Below are 22086 nucleotides of genomic sequence, written 5' to 3' on the forward strand. Positions count from 1 at the left end.
GTGACTCCAAAGTGTAAACTTCTGTGGCCTGTGAGGCACCCTCAAATACACTCATTTAGATCTATTTCATTTCTATTTGTCTTTAAAACCAAAAAAACCCATCTTAATGAATTATTATAAAGCAAAAACCCTGTAGTGTCTACTTGGGTTGAGAAAACAGAACTTTGCCAGCAAGGTTTATAGTTTGGAATGATTCTGTGGCAGTCCAGAAGTAAATGGAGTATATTTAAGGAAAGAAAATGTGATTAAGTGATTTTATACCCAGCGAAACTGACAGATACAGAGGACACAGGCAAACTAAGTTGCAGGAACTGATAAAACTATTTTCAAGCTCTTTGTAAGTAATAATACTAAGGATAAGCTTGAGTTACTATAATACCTAGAGAGATCTGGTAGAATTTTAGCATTAATAACATTACAAAAATAGTACTGCTTGAATATAACCTTGCAGAAGTGTTACACGTGAGTCTGATCAAGCCATTGGTCACAGCTTCCAATTTCTGAAAATACAAAGGACAGAAGAATATGTGGAATTATGCTGAGGTTATGAAATTTTGAAAAACTGCAGGACAAATAAATGCTCAAGATTAACGTCAGATAAATGTTAAGTTAAAGGGGAACTTATCTAAAAAGAGCACTAAAAGACATCAAATTTGTATCAGTGGGTAAGACTATACTACCCAGGGGTACACTTTAGGTAGTAGAATTATTTTAAAAGGAAGAAAGTGATTTTACTGTGAAGTTAGTTTTAGGAAGAGGAAAGAGATTGAGAACGGAATGCACATGGGGCTTCTGAGTGTTGAGATTCTGTAGAGACTTGAGCTGCTTTAGCACCTACGGACAGGTTTACTGCAGTACCTTGTACTCTCCCACTATTGCCTCAGGCAAGACCCTTCCTGTTGAAACTGCTTTTCCTAACATTTGTTCTTTTCCTTTCCAGTAAATACTGCCTGGATATTTTGATGTTCTTCAGCTTTCTGGCTCTTTTAGGCTCCTAGTTGCTTCTTTTGTTTCTCCCACAGTGATACATAACATGCATGCTAGCTTCTGACTTGCCCTTACCAGTGTGCATTATGGAGTTTTGTTTGGGATGCATTGACATAAAGTTGTATTCTGTATGTTGTCCATAGGTTTTTGCGTTACCCACAGTTAATTTCTTAAGCTCAAGGAGAGGGATTTACCTGGTGGTCCTGCAGTTGAGAATCTGCCTTCCAGTGCAGGGGCCCGAGTTTGTTCCCTGGTCTGGGCACTGGACCCCACATACTGCAACTAAGATTTTACAAACCACAACTAGAGATCCTATATGCTGAGGCAGAGATAGAAGATCCTGCCTACCACAAATAAATAAATACTAAGAAGAAACTCAGGGAACTTTTACCTGCATTTACCATTTATATATATATATATACACACACATATATATATATAGTTCGTGAAAAAAACATTTGCTGAAAACTGGCTTATGCCTCCACTTAAAATAATAGCAAACACACAGAGAACTATTATTATTTGAAACCAGTTAGGCCTTGTTAGTAGGCTTCTGTTTTGATTCCTCTTGGAGTTCTAAGCCTTTTTGGTGCTCCTGCTTAAGTTGAAAAGCTGTTAGTGGTTCTGAGTAGCCACTATTAGGTTAATTTTTACTGCTTAGTGTCAAAAAAAAAATTGTAAAGATACAATTTAGAAACTCAAAGGCAGGCTGTTTCCTGAATTTCAGAAGGATCAGAGCTTTAAAGCTTTAGACTCTGCGTATAAAAAGAACAGGCTATTTGAAGGGTCAAAATGGTAGTGGTCGTGTGTAAATGTTACACCATCTGGTTTTTTAAAATGTATATAAGACCTTTACATAATCCACAAGAACTAGTTTGTCATTATCTTCTTGAGGATTGGAAAGTGAAGAAATACTAGACACTGCCATTCAGTACCTTTCAAGGGGTTAAATGGGAAATAATCTTAAGAATGTTACTCTATATCTAGGGTGGATCCATCTTAAGCCCAGTTTAACTTTGGTGGTTGGAATGAGAAGGAGCAGTAGACAAAAAGCTGATAGAAAAGCTAAAGAATATCAAAACATCTTGTGCTTTAAAAGACCTAAAATGATTTCATGAATCTCCACATAGTTACAGATTATACCTCTGTAACATATATAAAGATAATTTTTGTTTTGAAATGGTCTGAGCAAAGTTGTGTTTTCTTAATGCTTCTGGTTCTTTTTTGATTAAGGCAGAGTTCTACCTTCTAGTTTTATCATCATCACCATCCACATTATTAAATGTCCTAGCTATATTTTGTATTGTTTTCACATAAAGAATCATTAACATTCTATTAAAAAATGGTATTGATATTTAAGGTATCTACTAGATGCTGTAAATCAATCAAAGTATCTGGAAATAGATTATTTCCAGAGTGAATGAGTTGGTTCTATTTGTTGCCTTCATATAATAAAGTTAATTAAACTAGAAGGGCAGAGTGTCTCTTGTCCACATTCATCTAGCTAAAGAATAGTTTGTGGGCAGAAACTGGAGTTCTTTATATCTATGTGTCAATGAGTGAGACTCGGTAAAAGCAACATGAAAAAAGGTGGAGTTATTGATAGATGGCAAGGGATGGTTCAATAAGCATGACTGGGACAGTGAAAAACAGAAATTTATGGTAGAGCGATTGGTGGGGTTTTGATTTGCTTTAGGACTTTTCAAACAGTGAAGTCACTTGGGATTAATAATTTCCAAGAGGATTGTGTCGCCAGTATTATGTGAAGAGGATTTCCCCCCCCCTTGAAGTGATGGTCTAGCAGGAGTATATTACAGAAAAGGAGGTTGAATATAAGGATATATATTCATGGGCTCAAGTCTGAATACTAATAAACTTGCTGCTGTGAGATCCATTTTGTTTAAGTTGACTGATAATTGTAGGTAGAATGGTTCAAGATGAGAGTAGAACAGGTTTTTATCAAGGATTATTTTGTTTTTAGCATCCTTTCACCTGAATGCATTTTTTCCCCTCTCAGTTTTTCAGCTTTGTGAGGCACCGTATCATCAAAGACAATGGCCAGCAATGTTACCAACAAGACGGATCCTCGCTCCATGAACTCTCGTGTATTCATTGGGAATCTCAATACCCTTGTGGTCAAGAAATCTGACGTGGAAGCAATCTTCTCAAAATACGGCAAAATCGTGGGTTGCTCTGTTCATAAGGGCTTTGCCTTCGTTCAGTATGTTAATGAGAGAAATGCCCGGGCTGCGGTGGCAGGAGAGGATGGCAGAATGATTGCTGGCCAGGTTTTAGGTAAGATCTGGGTTGAATTAATTTTTCATTGGTTATGTAATTCAGATCTGGGAATTCTTCTCTGCATGTTTTCTTTTTCTTTCCCTCCCTCTCCATAAAGCTGTTAGTCAGAGAGGTGTTCTGGATGTTATGTCTGACACTAGCCTAATAAAAAATTAAAATATTAGGTTTATAGGTCTAAAGAGAGTTTTACTTAGGCCATTTGGTGTAGTAGAGACTGGATAACCCTTAGCTGGCAGTCTTGAGTAAAGTAGGAGAGAGAGGGACAATATTTCATAAGGTACTTTTGCTGCCTAAAATGGCTGTGTCATTTTGAACACAGTCGACTGGGTGAAGACAACAGAGCTTTGTCATGTGCTCTAGAGTCAGATGTATGTTAGGGCCTCACAGCTATGTGTTGGGCAGCCTACATAGCTTTTCTTTGTTAAAATAACTGTGCGCGCGCGCATGCGCTACCTCGGTTTATTAACTGTTCTTACTGAAGGTAATACTGTGTGGTTGTCAAGAGAATTTAGATAATTTGGGAGGATTAATTGAGGTGATTCATAATAAAAGGTTGTCTTATATTAGTTCCCCAGTAGGGTTCGCCTCTGATGTTTAGATTTTTGAGAAATGAGATCTGAGCTCTATTCAGAAAATTTATATTCTAAACTTTAGATGTCATTACATACGTTTCAGTCATACGTTTCAGTCATATGTTTGCAAACTGTTGTTTGATACTCGAGATATCTTTGGCCAGTGGATCAGTCACCTTTAAGTTGGTTCCTGTGTCCTTGAGACCTTACTCTTATGATACTACATTTCTTCCTTGCTTGCTGCACCACAGGATATTCTGGGTCATCTGGGTATCTTATAAGAGTGTTGGCTCCTTTTAATGGGAGCTATTTAGAAACCCACTCCCTGTATACCAGGAGTGTTTACTGAATTTTAATTGCATCTTGTTAGTTTCAGTGGGCAGAATAGGGGACACTTAGTTTTTTAAGAAAACAAAACGTCAGATTTTTATGTGCACATTGTGCCACAGCCTCAAACAACCATATCTCTGTTTTTACCAAAATTACTCTATTTTGGATATTGACTTAATACAGTTTTCCCTTGATGGAATAATGTTGGAACTGCATGGATTCACTTCTACTTGGATTTTTTTTTTAATATGTATTACAGTACTGCAAGAGCATTGGTAGAATCCCAGTGCAAAACCACAGGTAATGGAGGGCCAACTGTTAATTTATATGCAGATTTTCCACTCTGCAGAGGGTCAGGGCCCCAACCCCCATGTTGTTCAAGTGTCAACTGTTCTATAGTTTAGAATATCATGAAATAATTCTTGTATGAGGTGGTAAAATCAGTTGGATACATTGTGTAGTTAATCCTGTTACTACATTTTTTTAAGCTTCTTTTAAAAAGTCTACCTTTAGTTTTGTAAAATCTTACGATTCCCAAAGTCAAAACTGTAAAAGCAGGGTTGTTATAAACATTAATTATAAAAATTAGAAATGAGTTTAGTGAACTAAGAACTCTGAAGATTATTCATAAATGTAATGGTGTTTAGCAGATAAGGCAGTGTACTTAAAAGTCTTTTTCCACTGGTCACTTGATGAACTGAGTTTTGGAGAGCTGGCTAGCTTTTATTTAATTGTTTTTTGAGAAATTGTCTCATCTGTTAGAATATTTGGGAGAACATGAATTCTTTGATAGGTAGTGGGTGGCATGGTGAGCAACTAGGCACTCTGACATAGGTGTTTTAGAAATTATGTTATATATGAAAACTAGAATTGTTTTCCTTTAATTCTTTCTCTTTTCTTGGAGTATGTGCATGCATATGAAGATTGTTTACTTATAAGCAGTTCAGTGCACAGTGTTTATTTTTTTATGCAACTTTTCAGTTTATCTTATTTGTAAGGAGAATAAAAGTCCCCAGTTTCTCACTGAGGTGTTAAGTCGAGGGTAAAAGATACTAAAGACAAACTTCGTATGTTTTGCATTTCTGTTTTGTTGGTACAGAACAGAGGACAAAGAAATGGAGGATTAAGTCCTAATCTTGTTAAAAAAAAAAATCTTGAGCCTATTTTATATAACAGGGAAAGATGAGATACATCATTTGACTTTTGTTTATTATATGGCCGTGTACACGTTAGAAAGGTGCAGTTTGAGACACCTCCATCCCAACAGAGTTGTCATTGAAGTTTTTTTCCCCCCTCAGATATTAATCTGGCTGCAGAGCCAAAAGTGAACCGAGGAAAAGCTGGTGTGAAACGATCTGCAGCGGAGATGTACGGGTCAGTACCAGAACACCCTTCTCCGTCCCCTCTACTCAGGTCCGGAACTTTATTATTTATAACTGCATTGTGTCCATCAGTGGGCATCTTCTCTATCTGTTTTCTGGATGTGGGGAGGGTTAACTGTACTATGTTTTATGTATGTGAAAGGACTGCTTTATTAATTTTGTGTTAATATACTTCATTTTACCCCATTTCCCAGAGAGTTGTGGGAATTCCTGAGATTTTTTACTATTAAAGAGTAGTTTGTTATTTAAAGTGTTAGTTGCTCAGTCGTGTCTGACTCTCTTGTGACCCCATGGACTGTAGCCTGTCAGGCTCCTTTGTCCGTGGGATTTCTCAGACAAGAATACTGGAGTGTGTTGCCATTGCCTTCTCCAGGGAATCTTCCTTACCCAGGGATCAAACCCGGGTCTCCTGCATTGCCGGCAGATTGCTTACCATCTGAGCCACCAGGGAAGCCCTACTAGTATAAATTAAATTCCTTCAAAAGGACTTACTTAGCTTCTAAGAAGCTGGGGAGGGAGTAAGAAAGGGAAAGAGGATGACATAAGAATGTTTAATCTACTATTGTGTTTTTCCATATTCTTATTTTAGCTCTTATGTGTTGGCGTTTTAGCAATCTTACGGCTAAATTTGCAGTTTGGCCACTGTATGTACAGTGGCCTAAAGTGGTTGGAATTTAGTGATCTGTTGCTTAATGATTGGGCATTAGTCCATAATAATCTGTTGATCTATTTGTTGGGTTGGTTTAGGGTGGGTTTTTTTTTTTTTTCCCATCTGCTGTTGTCGACAGCTCCAAAGTAATCCTCTTTGGTATTTGTTTTTCAGCTCTTCTTTTGACTTGGACTATGACTTTCAACGGGATTATTACGACAGGTATGTTTAAGATGTTTCCTCTTTCAATTAGAGGCTGGCTAGTGAGAGCCATTTATTTTTCTATTTTGTGGTAAATAAATGTTCTATTTTGTAGTAATGAATAACAAACATATTTTCAAATAAAGCCCCCTCTTTCTGTCAGAACATAATGAAAAAAAGTGTGTGTGTTGCTCAGTTGTGTTTGACTCTTTGCAATCCCATGGACTGTAGCCATCCAGGCTCCTCTGTCCATGGAATTCTCAAGTTAAGAATACTGACGAATGGAATGGGTTGCCATTCCCTTCTCCAGGGGAGCTTCCTGATCCAGGCATTGCAGGCTGATTCTTTACCATCTGAGCCACCAAGAAGTCCACTGAAAAAATTCCTTTCTGCTTAGAGACTAGATAAGGGTGATTTTTTTGTTGTTGATTTTATAGAATCAGTTTATATATATTGTCAGGGCATATGGAGACATGTCCAATATTTTCTGGACTAACACTTTCTTGACAAGTCAGTTTTTTAATTTGTGCCACATAAATGTAAGGACTGACTCGCCTAATGATAAATGGAATTTAATTAGCAGTCTCATGTTCTCTATTATTTTTTTTGCATATTAGCTGCTTAGATTTGCATTGTGGGAGATTACAGCAAAATTATAAAAAATGATTCCTTAAAATTTCAGTAGTCTCCTTTGAGCAAACCAACCAGTGCAAAATAGGATACAATAAGCATATGTAATGAATTTACAATGCAAATTGATTTAGGCATCAATGTTGAAGTGTTAAGATTTGTAGATTGGAGATGATGGTACAGTTCTAAAAAGCAGAGGGTTAGAATAATGGTTTCTTATGCTTCCAGAATAGCATTTGTATTTGAAAAATCATGAGAAAGTTGATATAGTTGCATCATCTTATTCTAAGTAAGTTTGGGAAAAGTTGTTTTAAGTGATGAATTTTGAAATTGAGTAAAACAGATAAAGACAGCAAGGAATAATGAAAGCACTGAGATGTTTACAGAAATATCTTCATATATCTTACCACTGCTATTTGGTCTTAAAAATTGGTGACAACACCACTGTTGGCCTCACTCTAGTTTTTCAAGAGCAAGAGAATAACTTTAGTTCTCTGTATTGCTTGATATTATAGAGTGACAGTGAAAAGTAATGTTTTTGACCTTCCATTCTAAACTTGGCCAGTAAAAAAGATTTCCGATGACTGAGTAACCAAACAGTGGCTTAATAAAGAGCTCATTGAATTATGTACTGAGGTCTAGTAGGGAAAGCAGATGTTTAGTTAAGGATGGAAAAACTTCTTAGGAAAATGGTAGTATCAGTTTTCTCAGAAGTCATCCTGAAGATACTTATTCACGAGGTTAAGATAATTATTATCCCTAATAACATCATAAATTAACTTTTAGATTCTTTACTAAAAGAAGATGGGAAATTGACTCTGAGATGTGCTGAAAGGTCTGTGTCCTGCTATGTAAATGGGGGTTAAATCAGTCTGCTTAGTCACACCCTTAAGAATATGAAGTTCACATGAATATTTTAAGACATACATTTGGCATTTCTACAGCCTATTGTTACATTAGGGTGGCAGCTGATAGAGAAATCCAAAGGCTTAGTCACTTAGCAGAAAGGATTATGACCAGAGTCATATATCACTTCAGTTTTCTTATCCCTAAAACGATCATGCCTACTAATAGAGTTGTTATGAAGACTAAGGAAACAAAGGTTGGACAAAGGTTGCATTATATGTAACCCTCAAATACTATTATGCTTTCAGTTAATCAAGAATTCATCTTGGGTTTCCCTGGTAGTTTGGTGGTACCTGCCAATGCAGGAAACACGGGTTCAGTGCCTGGTCTGGGAAGATCCCACATGCCACACTGTTAACACTGACATACATTATTGCTTCTGCATATATTGTTGGCTCCCTTCATATCAAAATGAAGGGAATCATGGACACCCCACCATTCCTCTCCACAAAACTAACTTAATCTCTAGCATGCAGTTCCCTATGTGACAGAAGTCTTCTAAACTAATGCATAGTGAAATGAAGACTGATGTTTATCTTGACATGTTTTTAGTAGTTATTTCAAGTTTTTTGTTTACTAATATAGAACATTTTAATTTATATAAGAAAGTAGTATATCAGTGTAAGATAAAGACTGCTTTTATAAGCATATTGACATTTTGTAAACATAATTATGATGCCACTTAAGATAGGAAGATTCCTTAATCATCCAAGTTTTCCAGACTTGATTTTGCAGGTTGTATTTTATGTTGTTTAGCATGTTAACCTGTCATTTGTATTTCCTCTGAACTAGTGGGGTAGATTTGGAGGCTAGTTCAGATTCAGGTTGTTTTCTTCTTTTTTTGACATGGGAGAGGTCAGAGAGGAGACCAGAGTATTTCATTAAAGATATTATGCAATTTAATCATCATTAGCCTGACTTTTGTCAGAAACTTTAGGAATATAAGCATTAGGTGTTTCTTAAGGAGATACATTTTAGATATCAGGGAGTAGGTGATTAATGATGTTTTGTTAGAGTGATTTTTATTTTTGCTTGGGTTTTCATATGTTTTGATGCACAAGTTCCAAAGATTGTAAATACTTTTCATACTGGAGGATAATCAAACATTAAAATTTGAGCCACTTATATATTAACATCTGCTATCTCTGAGGAGGCAACAGAGGAGTGGATTTTATGGTCTTAATGCAAATTAATTTATAAATTATGTAAATTAGGCCTGTCATTTTATTTGTTCGTAAGGCCATTTCTGATCCAATATGTGTTGGAAGTTCTTAGGTGAATTTAACATAAATTACCAACGTGTGTGAAACTACCATTTTAGAGACTTGTTAATGTTACTCAGGTAACACTGTCATCTCTTTCAGATGTGCTGTAAACTGTCATACATAGTTTATAATTACTCAAAAATTGGTTAACACATTTTTTTCTGGTAGGAAGACAAGCCCCAAAGTAGCTTTCTTATTTAGAGTGACTTTTCATGGTAGGGGCTGGTGGGCATGCTCAGTCCTGTCCAACTTTTTACCCCATAGACTAGCCTGTCAGTCACCTCTCTCCATGGGATTTCCCACTCGAAGAATACTGGAGCGGGTTGCCATTTCTTCCTCCAGGGGATCTTCCCATCCCTCTCCTGCATTGTAGGTAGATTCTTTACCCCCTGAGCCATTGGGGAAGCCCTCATGGTGAAGGAGGATCTCCGCATCAGTTACTCTTGATGTTTAAAGTCTTACAGCCTGTAAGCTGACAGAGATCCATTTCCACTTGTATCCTGTTGAGTCTTGTTGCTTCTAGGGAAATTGTTGCTGGAGTAGTTCCTGTTGGAGGACTTCTTGTGTGAGGCAGTTCCTTTGAGTGATTTTTCTTTCAAATGCTTAAATGAATTTCTCTTAATTTCTCTTTCCATATAGATATTTAGTCACTCACTTTTGATATTAATGACCATTAGAAAGCAGATTGTGCAGTTGTGCCAGAAGTGCTATAATAAAAATAATCGGTACATTGTTGGAAATAGACATTAAAGCTTATTCAGTTTTTGTTGTAGCACAGGGAACTCTACTTAATATAAAAACATGGCCATTTTTAGGAAAAGCTTTCAGATGGACTTTTTGTAATCAGTTGTAGCCCTGCTTTTCTTTCCCTTATAATTACCCAGGAGAATATTCTGAAATTACAGAGTTGTGATGATGCAGAAGTTTGTGAGAATACTAAAAATCACTCAGTTGTATGTATTCAAAGGATTTATGTTGGGTTTGGTATGTGAACTGTGTCAATTTACATAAAAGAAATAGTACTCGGTTATGACAGTGGAGTGGTTCTTTCGCAGTCATTCTTCTGTGAAGAACTTGGAGCATAAGAAAAATCACATGCTCGCTTAGATTTGATAATAGGCTATAGTATGATAGCTGAGACTTGGCAAACACCTGTTAAGCAGGTTCAGAAGGACCCTGATTTTAATTCAGTGGTCTCTGAGGACTTTATAATAAATAACTTGTCAGAAGTTGCATATGTCACATGGATACTAATGTCAATAGTGCATAAGGGACTGAACTGTGAAGTTGTTCCACTAGAGGTTTTTCAGAGTGCTGTCACTGTGGCACATACAAGTACATTAAGTACTGCTAGTATACCATGAAAGGAGGAGGGAAGTAAGTCTACAAGCAGATCAGATGTGGCACATTTAGGATAAGCACTAGGTTATACAGTGAAGAAAGTGCTGTGAAATTAATTGGCTGCTATGTGTTCTGCTTTATACAGGATTGTCCTATAGAAAGATGAATTGTGTGCCCTTGTAGGAGGTGTAAGCTCCCCTGTTAAAATTTAAAGAGCTCCAGGTTGTTTCACAGAGGGCAATATTTGTACCTGCCTTTGATATTAAGCAGGAGGTTTTTAGACAGACAGGGTAAGGATACAGGGTTATGAATATACCTAGCATATTTAGGGAAGCAGTCAGCTTTGATTGGAAAAAACACATTACGTAGTTGTGTCCTATTAGCAGTGATACCTTATTAACAACCCCATGACTAGAAAAGAGAAACTGGAGGGGGCAAGACATTTACCGTTGTAAATGTTGGAATGTGGAGAAATTTCTGAGGTAGACTAGTCTTGACATGATTTATTGGGTCACAGTTACCAGAGCAGGTACTTTGTGGGGATAAACTTAAGTTGAGATGAGATTTTTATTTTTATGACTAGAATTATGCCATTAAAGGTGTAATCTTTTGCTAAGTGACAGGTCTGTGAAAGGTTTGAGTTCTTAGAATTTGGGGAAATAAGCAATTCTGTTGATACTTAACCCTGCAGATCTTTTCCAATAAGATACCCTTACAGAAAGTAGAGAAAATAAATTGAAGTGGGAGAATTGCCATTGAAAATGCAACACAAATGAAAGATGGCAACAACCATCGTAATTGTTAAAACTAATATCTGAGCCCTTACTTTGTTCTAGACAAACAGTATTTTAGGTTTTGAAGTAGTAAGTCAAAATGGATTTGAGGTGCCAAGGCCTTTATTGGTGTTAGAGGTGCTGTCTTCTTGGCTTCCTCTTTTTCTTTCAATTTTCTGATATTCCTGAGCAACACTGGATCAGAGAGAGGTAGGTTTTGGATGTGTGTACAAAAGAAGAGTACATGAAATACTCAGGTTTTGGAGAATTGAGTGAGATCATCTGCTTGGAAAGGCATGTGATTCAGAGAACCAGAGAGTTCTTAGCTACTTGGGAAAGCTGAGAAATGCTTCTTTAATTGACAGTTAAGATGGTCTTCATTTTAGGCAACGGGTGAGAATTTTCATTTGCTAATAGCCCTTCTGTTTGTTTCTTATGGGAAACTAAGCATGTAGTTCTCAGATTTTAGATTAATGCGTAGATTTGTATAATGATGCTGTGAGCATAAATGTGATACTGTTAGACTTGAGTTTGTGTCCTGGACTCTTGTTGAGTAAGTGGGAGATACTTATTTGAAGGGGAAGCTTTTGCATCCATATCAGAGAATCTGTTTTGTGGCTCTGAATTAAGTGGTGTTCTGGGTAAGTTATTACCTAACCCATAGGTGACCTCTGCTGTTTTAGGACTCTCTATTCAGATATGCTTTGTCAAGCTCCTTGATGTTAATTTTTCTTTTAAAACCTAGCTTTGTTAAGATGTAATTAATTTTAAAGTATACAGTTCAATATATATATATATACAGAGTGTGACTACAACCATGATATAATTTTAGAACATTACCCTAAAAATAAACAACTTACTAGCAGTCATTCCCTGTTCTATCCCCAGGCCTAGCAACCACTTTCTATATTGTTCTTTTAGTTACTAAATTGTGACTTTTACAAGCCCCTGGACTATACCCACCAGGCTCTTCTGTCCGTGGGATTTCCCAGGCAAGAATACTGGCGTGGGTTGCAGTTTCCTTCTCCAGGGGATCTTCCTGACCCAGGGATTCTCGTCGCCTGTGTTGGCAGGTGGATTCTTTACCACTGAGCCACCAGGGAGGCTGCCTTTCTATCTATAAGCTTTGCTTATTTTGGACATTACATGTCAGTGGAATCATGTGAGGTATGTCTTTTGTGACCAGTTTCTTCCATGTTTTTTTCCCCAACAGTTAACCTGTGTTACACTCTGTATTAGTACTTCATTCCTTTTATTACTATTGCAGTCTGTTTATCCATTCATCAGTTGGTAGATTTTTGAAATGTTTTCCATATTTTGAATAATGCTTCTCTGAGCACTGGTATACACATCTTTGGCTGGGCATATGTTTTCATTTCTCTTGGGTATGTACCTAGGAGTAGAATTGCTGAGTCTTAGGATAATTCTTTAATTTTGCGGGGAACTGCCATACTGTTTTCTAAAGCAGCTGTACCATTTTATTTTCCCATTAGCCATGTATGGCATGTATTTCTTTGCCAACAAAAGTGCATTTAGTCAAGGCTGTGGTTTTTCCAGTAGTCATGTATAGATGTGAGAGTTGGACTATCAAGCAAGCTGAGCGCTGAAGAATTGATGCTTTTGAACTGTGGTGTTGGAGAAGACTCTTGAGAGTCCCTTGGACTGCAAGGAGATCCAACCAGGCCATCTTAAAGGAAATCAGTCCTGAATATTCATTGGAAGGACTGATGCTGAAGCTGGAACTCCAGTATTTTGGCCACCTGAAGTGAAGAGCTGACTCATTTGAAAAGACCCTGATGCTGGGAAAGAGTGAAGGTGGGGGAGAATGGGACTACAGAGGATGAGATGGTTGGATGGCATTACCGACTCAATGGACATAAGTTTGAGTAAACTCCAGGAGTTGGTGATGGACAGGGAGGCCTGGCGTGCTGCAGTCCATGGGGTTGCAAAGAGACGGACACGACTGAGCGACTGAACTGAACTGAGCCATGTATGAGGTTTTTAATTTCTCCACGTCCTTGCCCACATCTGTTTTGTTGTGTCTTTGTTATTTAAGCTATTCTGTTGTGAGGATTATCTTTTTGTGGTACTTATTTGTATTTTCTTAAAAGCTGATGTTTAGTTTTTATGTGCTAATTGGTTGTTTCTCTTTGGAGAAATGTATTCAGATAGATTCTGTGGCCAGTTTTATATTGGGAAAAGCTTTTTCATATATTTTGGGTATAAGACTGGATACAGTAACTGATACTATCATTCTTGAAGTTTATTACTCTTAGTTTTTTTTTATTTTAAATATCATAGAATTCTAGACTCTTTGGAAATTATATATAGGAAGTAAGTAGACGCCTGGAAGGAACAAACGAGAACAATGCTGTCCAGTAGAACTGTGATGAGGTCAGTATTCTGTATCTGCACTATTGGTGTCATAGACAGCCACATATGGAAAATGTGGCTAATGTAACTGCAGAACTGAATTTTAAATTTGTTTTAAATAGCCACATGTGGCTAGTTACTACTTGATTTGATATTGCAGATCTTAGAGTGCTACAAAGTTAGTCCTAAGTATAAGAAATAAAAGGACCAAGGACTGCTCTTCAGAAGTTAGGGAACCCAGACTAGTTTTTTTTTTAGGACAAGCTGACAATGTTGAAAGAATATCCAGGAAACTAATGTTATTTTTCAAGGAAAAAAAAAGGATATATCCTTTTGATAAATAGGATAAGATTATACTTCGATGCAAGGACTTCCCTGGTGGCTCAGATGTAGAAAGTCTGCCTGCAGTGTAGGACATCTGGGTTCAATCCCTGGGTCAGAAAGATCCCCTGGAGAAGGAAATGGCAACCCACTCCAGTATCCTTGCCTCTAAAATCCCATGGATGTAGAAGCCTGGCAGGCTACAGTCCATGGGATCACAAAGAGTTGGACACGACTGAGCAACCAACACGTACTTTGATACCCTCTTAAACTATAATCAGAGGAACAAGAAATGAAGTCCACCAAATAGAATTTGACTTATTTAGGTGGATAAACTTCTTTTCCAGGACTTATATTTTACAGGGATAAGTATCTTATTACTGTGAGATAGAATAGTTCAGCAAGAGGAACAACAGATTGATAAGAGTACAAAATGTATAATAGCAGGAGCTCATCAATGGAAAATTGTGATGTCCTTACAGAAAACTGTTGTCTTAAATTATATACATTATAGGCACAAGATCTTATTTTTATACTGTAATCAGTAGCTTGAAAAAGGATTTAGTTTTGTGGTTAAATTACTATTCAACTTTTTTCAATAATAAACTAATTTTCTTAGGGGAAAACTCCCAGTAGTTTTTATAAAACTAGAAAAAGGGGAGCTGAATCCTCCTGGCTTTTCAGTTAAATGATGAATTGGTTTGTTATTTGTTGTTGATAATGTCACTTGTGATAACTTCTTTCCTAGAGTCCAGTTTAGGAAAATCTATTTTCTCAATGTATATTTGTTAAGATCTTACTATGAAATACTGTGAGTATCACGGGTACTACTGGAAAATAGATGGCCTCAGAGAAGATGGACAGGTTGAACACATACAGAACATGTTAAGCTACTGTGTATCTTTAGTTTTTACTCTGAATTGGGGGATGGCCATTGGAGATGGTTGAACAGAAAGGATCTTTATTATTATTATTTTAACTAGATTATTCTGAAAGTGGCTGATGGAATTAATGCAGACAAACAGTCATTTGGGGAAGGACCAGGGAGGTGACAGTGGGAGTGGTGAATAGTAGTTGTATTTTGAAGTTAATGCAGACATGTTTTCTTCCCTTTGTGAGGGCTGAGAGGGAAATCACTGATGTCACCAAAGTTTTGGCTAGGAATTTATAGGAACAGTGATGGGGAAAGAAAATAGAAGGAACAAAGGTTTGGGGTGAATATCACAGCTGAGTTGTAGATACGTTAATATAAGCTCCTTATTAGACATCCACTTTGAGAGATGTTTATTAGGCAGTAGCAGGTATGGAGTTCATTGGGGTCAAGGGTAGGTTTTCATAATGGAGGAGGCACAAGACTTTATAAGGCGATTCAAGAAAGAATGGAAAGACAAATTGTGGAGACACCATATTGTTTAGTCGTTAAGTTGTGTCCAACTCTTGGGACTCTATGTAGTCTGCCAGGCTCCTCTGTCCATGGGATTTCCCAGGCAAGAATACTCAAGTGGGTTGCTATTTCTTTCTCTAGGGGATCTTCCTGACCCAGGGATTGTCCTCTGTATTAGCAGGCATATTTGTTCTTTACCACTGAGCCACCAGGGAAGCAGACACGTCATACAAAACTTAAATTTTACTCTGGATGTACAGTTTTTACCTGCATAGCCATGTATTTACCAGTGCAATCGAGATGTAGTTCCATACCTCCCAGGAATTTGCTGTGAAGCTTCTTGTAGTCGACTCCTTCCTCCACCGTGTACCCTGATGATCACAAATCTGTTTTCACAGACAGCTCCTTTAAAGAAATTTTACTGTAAGTGAGAGAGGTATAGTCTGACCTGGCTTGACAATGTGAGAATTTAATAATGAATGGTCTTATGTGTTTCTAACTTACTTACTTCTAACTTACTGTTTATAAACAGTATTTATCATAAATGTTTATTCGCTCAGTCGCTATGACCACATGGACTGAAGCTAGGCTTCCCTGTTCTTCACTGTCTCCCAGAATTTGCTCATACTCAGGTGTATTGAGTCGATGATGCCATCCAACCATCTCATGTCCTCTCATCCTCTTCTGCTCTCAGTCTTTTCCAGCATCAGGGTCTTTTCCAATAAGTTGACTCTTCACATCAGCTGGCCAAAGTATTGGAACTTCAACATCAGTCCTTTGTATGTTCATGATTGGTTTCCTTTATGATTGACTGGTTTGATCTCCTTTTGTAGTTTTAGCCTTTAAAAAAAAATTGGACCACATTGACAGTTTAAGACATTATCTTTTGGAAAGATCCAAAGTAATATTTGGGAGTGTTTATAAAGTCGCTCAGTCGTGTCCAACTCTTTGCGACCCCATGGACTGTAGCCTACCAGGCTCCTCCGCGTCCATGGAATTTTCCAGGCAAGAGTACAGGAGTGGGTTGTCATTTCCTTCTCCAGAGGATCTTCCCAACCCAGGGATCAAACCCGGGTCTCCGGCATTGTAGGCAGATGCTTTACTGCCTGAGCCACAAGGGAAGCCCTGTTGAGTACCTCATGACAATTGAGTAATAGTGTAATTCTTTGAAAATTGAGCAGACTTAAAAAGATTTCCATCCATCACATGGATGGAAAGTTTTAGAAACAGTTATTTTTCCTAATACTGTTTTGGGTCTAGTCCTGTTTAAAGGACTCAAAGCAATCTGTGTTCTATCACCCAGATAATTTTATTTTAGGTGAGTTTTCAAATTGCCCTCCCATGAAACATAGTTTTAAATTAACACAGATTACCAGTGAATCCATCAAGAAAATTCAGTATAGTTGCTTAACTTAAGCAACTTTTCATATTTTAATCAAATGTATCATTAGCAAGAGTACCTCTAAACACTAATATCACCAGTACTTTTCAAACGAAGATTACAGCCAATTATTAATGCTTTCATTGATTCTACAAATATAGAGGTTATTGATTCCTGCTTTTTGTATCAGTGCGTGTGGTGTTCCCCAACTTTGATCACTGTTCTTTGCGCAAGGTTCTTAAACCTTACAGAGGTAATGATAAAACTTTGTTTTTCTGTGGGTTTTTTTTTTTTCCTGTTTATTTTGTTTTCCTTTAGCTGAAAAGAACTTAGTTAAAATTTGATGTTTTGGGTGCCCTTATATATTGAATAAATCCTGCACAGCAGACCTGTTTATCATTAAGTCCCCTAATCATTTAGCTGAGCAGTACTTGCTGTTTTTGATTCTAACTGTCATACAGATGGTCTGTAGCCTTAGTGGACCCAAAGAGCAGTTTAAAGAAAGTTAAGGACCATAAAGTGCAACTGTGTAAATTTACAGAAGTAATTAGCACTCTTCCTGTAAATTATGTTATCAGAACAACTGTTTATAGTCATATCCAGTTTGGTTTCTCCCAGACTAGTCAAGGGAACAGTTGTGGAGGGGTGCCTACAAATAACAATTAGAAATTGTTTCTTAATTTAGAAATAAAACACAAATTATAAGAATTTCACTAGTGGATTTATTTTAAAGGTCAACAGTAAATTTCACGTCATGAAAACGGGGAGTTTGAAGGTGAATATTGATACATCATAGCTTTATTTTAATTGAAACCGGAATTAAACATGTTACAGTCATGAGGGGAAGGCTTCCCCAGTAACTCAGACAGTAAAGAATGTGGGAGGGTTTGATCCCTGGTTTGATTCCTGGAGTAGGAAATGGCAACTTACTCCAGTATTCTTGCCTGGAGAATTCCATGGACAGAGAATCCTGGCAGACTACATATAGTGTGCTACTGCTACTGCTAAGTCACTTCAGTCGTGTTTGACTCTGTGCAACCCCATAGATGGCAGCCCACCAGGCTTCCCCGTCCCTGGGATTCTCCAGGCAAGAATACTGGAGTGGGTTGCCATTTCCTTCTCCAGTGCATGAAAGTGAAAAATGAAAGTGAAGTTGCTCAGTCGTGTCTGTTTCTTAGCGACCCCATGGACTGCAGCCTACCAGGTTCCTCCGTCCATGGAATTTTCCAGGCAAGAGTACTGGAATGGGGTGCCATTGCCTTCTCCGATACATAGTCTATGAGGTTGCAAAGAGTCGGACATGACTGAGTGACTAATGCTTCATAGTCATTTTTAGCACTTTTCCTCTAGGTAATTAAAGGCAACAGTCTACTCATTCATAAAATAAAACTAAGATTTTAAGAAAATACGTACTATTAAAATTTTATTGTGGTAAACTTTAGAATTTTTTGGTTCTTAAATTATGTGTTTAAAAGAATTGTATACCATAGTCTTCAGTAATAAGTTTCTAAAGAGTATAATTTCAAAGATGCCAATTACTGAAGGCCTTGATTTTTTAATAATTTTTACTTATTTATTTTTAACTGTTAGGTCTTAGTTGCAGTGCATGGAATCTTTTCTTGTGGCATGTGGGCTCTGTAGTTGCAGCATGTGGGCTTTTAGTTCCCTGACCAGGGGTTGAGTCCACATCCGCTGCATTGGAAGGCAGATTCTTAACCACCAGGGAAGTCTGGAAGACTTTGATTCTTGAACAGTTTCTTTAATTCTGGTATTCATGAGTATGTTGATAACTCTGCTCATCCAGTGTACTGCTTCATCCACACAAGGCCGGGTAGATAAATGTTGTAAAACTCCTTTTCTTTGTAGAAAATCTGTACAGCATAATGTTACGTAAAGGTTGTGTTGATATATTGGGAAACTTAAAATTGAAGTTGTATAAGTTGCAGATTGTTGTAAATTGAAGCATTCACAGAATTTTAGCAGACAGTTTGAGGGAGTGTCTGACATCCTAAAGCCCCCAAATATAGTAGCCTATAAAATCTGACCCTTTTGTAGGAAAATCAAAGGTAATCAGGAAGAAACTTCATCTTGAGATTTTTCTGTTGCAAATGAAAAATAATATAGTGGGAGAAAAATATTTCCTAACCCTTGAATGAAATTATAATGAGATTGTGTGTTTAAACTGAATTTGATGTCAGTATTGTAAGGGGGGTAGTAATCTTAATAGATTGCCTAAATCTACCCAATTTTTAGGACCAGAAACAGTTATGGTTCATTAAGTAAACCTTCTGGAGAATATAGGTTTTTGCCAATACTTTATTCTAGTTGTTTCTGCTTTGATAGTAGTTAAGATGTATTACTAATCAGGTTTTCTGAGGCCAGAGGTCGCTGTGTTACATTTAGTCATTGAAGAAGCTTGCCTTTGAATGCCTGTACATTAATAAAGGCATTGTAATGCTCATGTTTTAGCTTGGAGATTAGGGTAGAGGGTTTTGTTATGTTTTTGTTTTTTTTTTTTTTTTGTCTTCTCTGTTAGATTATTAGCTAATGTGTGTCCAGAAGTGTTTTGCTTTATTTAAAATGATATTTTAGTTGTCTTTTTATTTTGACTAGATTTTATACCAACACTTAGTGTCCAGGTTCTGAACTCAGTGGAGTCACAATTCTCTTTAAGTGTTCAGTGCTTGTTCTCTAGTAACAATGTAACTTTCATGAAGACTTTTTAATGGCTTGGGCTTTATAATTGGAAAATTCAGCTCTTTGATTACCTCCTGTGATTTACTGTATAAGTTTCTTGTGGGGGAAGTGGTTACTTTGTTTGTACCTGGTTCTTGAAGCTATTAAAGGAAGCTTCCTATTATCTAGTCTCTAACCATAAAGATTATTTCAGTAGGTGTGGTTTTTCTCTTCCTCTTTTCTCTTTCTCATGTTTTCACATTGATGAGCTTTGGCATCTTATAAGGCATGGTCTACTTAAACTTCCTTGGAGGAATCTTTGTGAGTTTTTTGAGAGCCCATTTTTGCTTAAGCAGCAGTTAAGTTCTGTGACCCTAAAAGCCCTTCAGCATAACCAGTTGATCTTTTAAAGTACATTTTTCTTCAGAGAACTAAAGTGTTTGACTTCCTTTGTGTTCATGATGCTATTACATAAATCAAAAATATACACTGTGTTTCTTCATTTTTGTTACAGTGATATATACCCTGGTAAGATGAAGTAGTATGGTTCAAAAAAGAAATTATAGTGCCTTAGAGCGTAGGGAATCTGGAATGGCTAGTTCATTGGTTTGGAGACTGATGCCAGTGAGTGAATGGGTTGGAAGGTAGGTTAGATCTCTAAATCTAACAGGGCTCAGGCATGAGCTGTTTCATGCCTAAAGGTGTGGTAACTCACTTTTTTACTCCCAGAAATTGTACAGAGTATCACAAAGGAAAGTAGCTTCCAAAGACTGGTATTTTATAGTTTCTGGATCATTATGCTTTGGAAAATTTGGGACCAAAAGACAAACAGCTTTATGTAAAAATGGAAGAAAGTGGTTACAATAAAAAGTTACTAAGTAGCTCTTTTGGTAATTCCCATAAATGGATTAAAACTGACACACAGCTCAGTTAGTACTCTTCTACTGAGAAGAAACCTCTGCAGAAGCATGAGCCTATTTCTGAATCAGAATTTTAAACTTTCCTATTTGCTAGGATTCAGACTTCCTTATTGGACTTAAAACAAGGCATGACTGTTTTAAAAACTTAGCAAGGGTTGATTGTTTGGCACACGGGAAATCAGTAACTACTGTGTTTCAAGAGGAAGGGAATAGGGTGGTCAGTACTAAAATCTTTAGGATTAATAGTAAGTTATTCCCTCACTTACTTGGCAGTACACACATACTCTTAAATTAGGAAAATGTTCCTGTCATACGTACTTGCCTTGTTAAAACAGAATAGAAACATTTTTTATATTGTTAAGGTTGAGCAGAAGGAAGAATTGTTTGTGAGACTGCAGAATCAATGTTCTCACTGCCAGGATTGGAGACTGTTACAAATTCAGAGAAAACTAGGCACTGATGAGGTGTATAAGAGGGAGATGCATCACATTATATATGGGTTTTAAAATTTCAACGCTTTGAAGTTAGGCAGGGGAACAGTTGGTGGATTGTTCTTGGCCTTGGAGTCAATAGCTAAAATGGTTCAGAGCTAGAATTACTAGTTTTTTTCCTACTGGTACGTCTTAACTTACGCCCTACAGGCTTTTGTAAAAAGAACAACATGAAAAAGACTTTCTGGAACTACTGTCCTTGTGGGAAGGTTTTTGTTGTATTTTTTTCTCTTTACAAATGTAAGCACCCGTACCATGCCATCACTTTGGTATATCTTTAGCAGTCACGGGAATACTTACTTACTCAGTGGAAGCAGCAATTGAAAAATCTGTAAGTTTGGAGAGCTAAGTGTGTGCTGGGCAATGAATTTAGGCACTAGTGAATAGTGAACAAGATAAGATAGACAATATCCTCTGTTGGAGCTTTGAGTGGAGCTTATGCTAAATGTTGTTAGAATTGATAGTGGTATGTACACCCAGCTAACACATATGAAGTGCCTGTTTATATAGGCCAAAAGCAGTTAATCATGGAAGTTTTATATGGTTCAACCTAATACTACAAACTAGTGATAATTATTTGTATGCTTCTGTGGGTGAAAATGCCAGGGATTTAGCTAATAATAGCTCTGTTTGCAAAGTTGGTTCATTGCAGTCATTTGTGAGTACTTTATTTGCTTATAATATTGTAGTACATATATGAAAGGAATAAGATCAAGGCAAAGGCTATTCACTGTAAAAAGTAAGGTTCTATCAGTAATGCCATTGTACACAGGAACCTTTATGTCCAGAGCTTAAGGCAACCATTGTATGTGTATGTGTGCAGTTTCAGTATTAAAAAGAATAAACCGGCCTTTTGAATGAAATTAACCTAGCAAAAAAGTGATTGCTAGACGATTGACAGTAACATATCATTTTATAAGGAAGCAGTTGTTGGAATCTTCCTGACTTAGTTGTGAAGAAATTCTGTTTTCCTTTTATCCAATAGGATGTACAGTTACCCAGCACGTGTTCCTCCTCCTCCTCCTATTGCTCGGGCTGTAGTGCCCTCAAAACGCCAGCGTGTATCAGGAAACACCTCACGAAGGGGCAAAAGTGGCTTCAATTCTAAAAGTGGACAGCGGGGATCTTCTTCTAAGTCTGGAAAGTGTAAGTATTATTACTGCAGCTTTCTGGTTCTGATATTTCTTATATGTTGAAATTCAGAGA

At 37.1% G+C, this 22086-nt stretch overlaps 1 protein-coding gene across 10 annotated transcripts in view; it reads left to right on the forward strand.

Moving 5' to 3' along the window:
- HNRNPC (heterogeneous nuclear ribonucleoprotein C) overlaps positions 1 to 22086 on the forward strand; it is a 45483-nt gene that overhangs the window by 21516 nt on the left and 1881 nt on the right. For 8 of the 10 annotated variants that reach the window (XM_070468896.1, XM_070468894.1, XM_070468895.1 and 5 more), the window contains 4 exons: positions 3005 to 3282; positions 5486 to 5600; positions 6393 to 6440; positions 21866 to 22026. In XM_070468896.1, the coding sequence (XP_070324997.1) occupies positions 3042 to 3282; positions 5486 to 5600; positions 6393 to 6440; positions 21866 to 22026 (565 nt within the window). In that variant the 5' untranslated portion in view covers positions 3005 to 3041. The remainder of the gene's footprint in view (positions 1 to 3004; positions 3283 to 5485; positions 5601 to 6392; positions 6441 to 21865; positions 22027 to 22086) is intronic. The other 2 variants (XM_070468901.1, XM_070468902.1) reach the window with 1 other exon arrangement.

This window comes from Odocoileus virginianus, chromosome 6 (genome assembly GCF_023699985.2).
Source record: "Odocoileus virginianus isolate 20LAN1187 ecotype Illinois chromosome 6, Ovbor_1.2, whole genome shotgun sequence".
In the NCBI taxonomy this organism is placed as follows: Eukaryota; Metazoa; Chordata; class Mammalia; order Artiodactyla; family Cervidae; genus Odocoileus; species Odocoileus virginianus.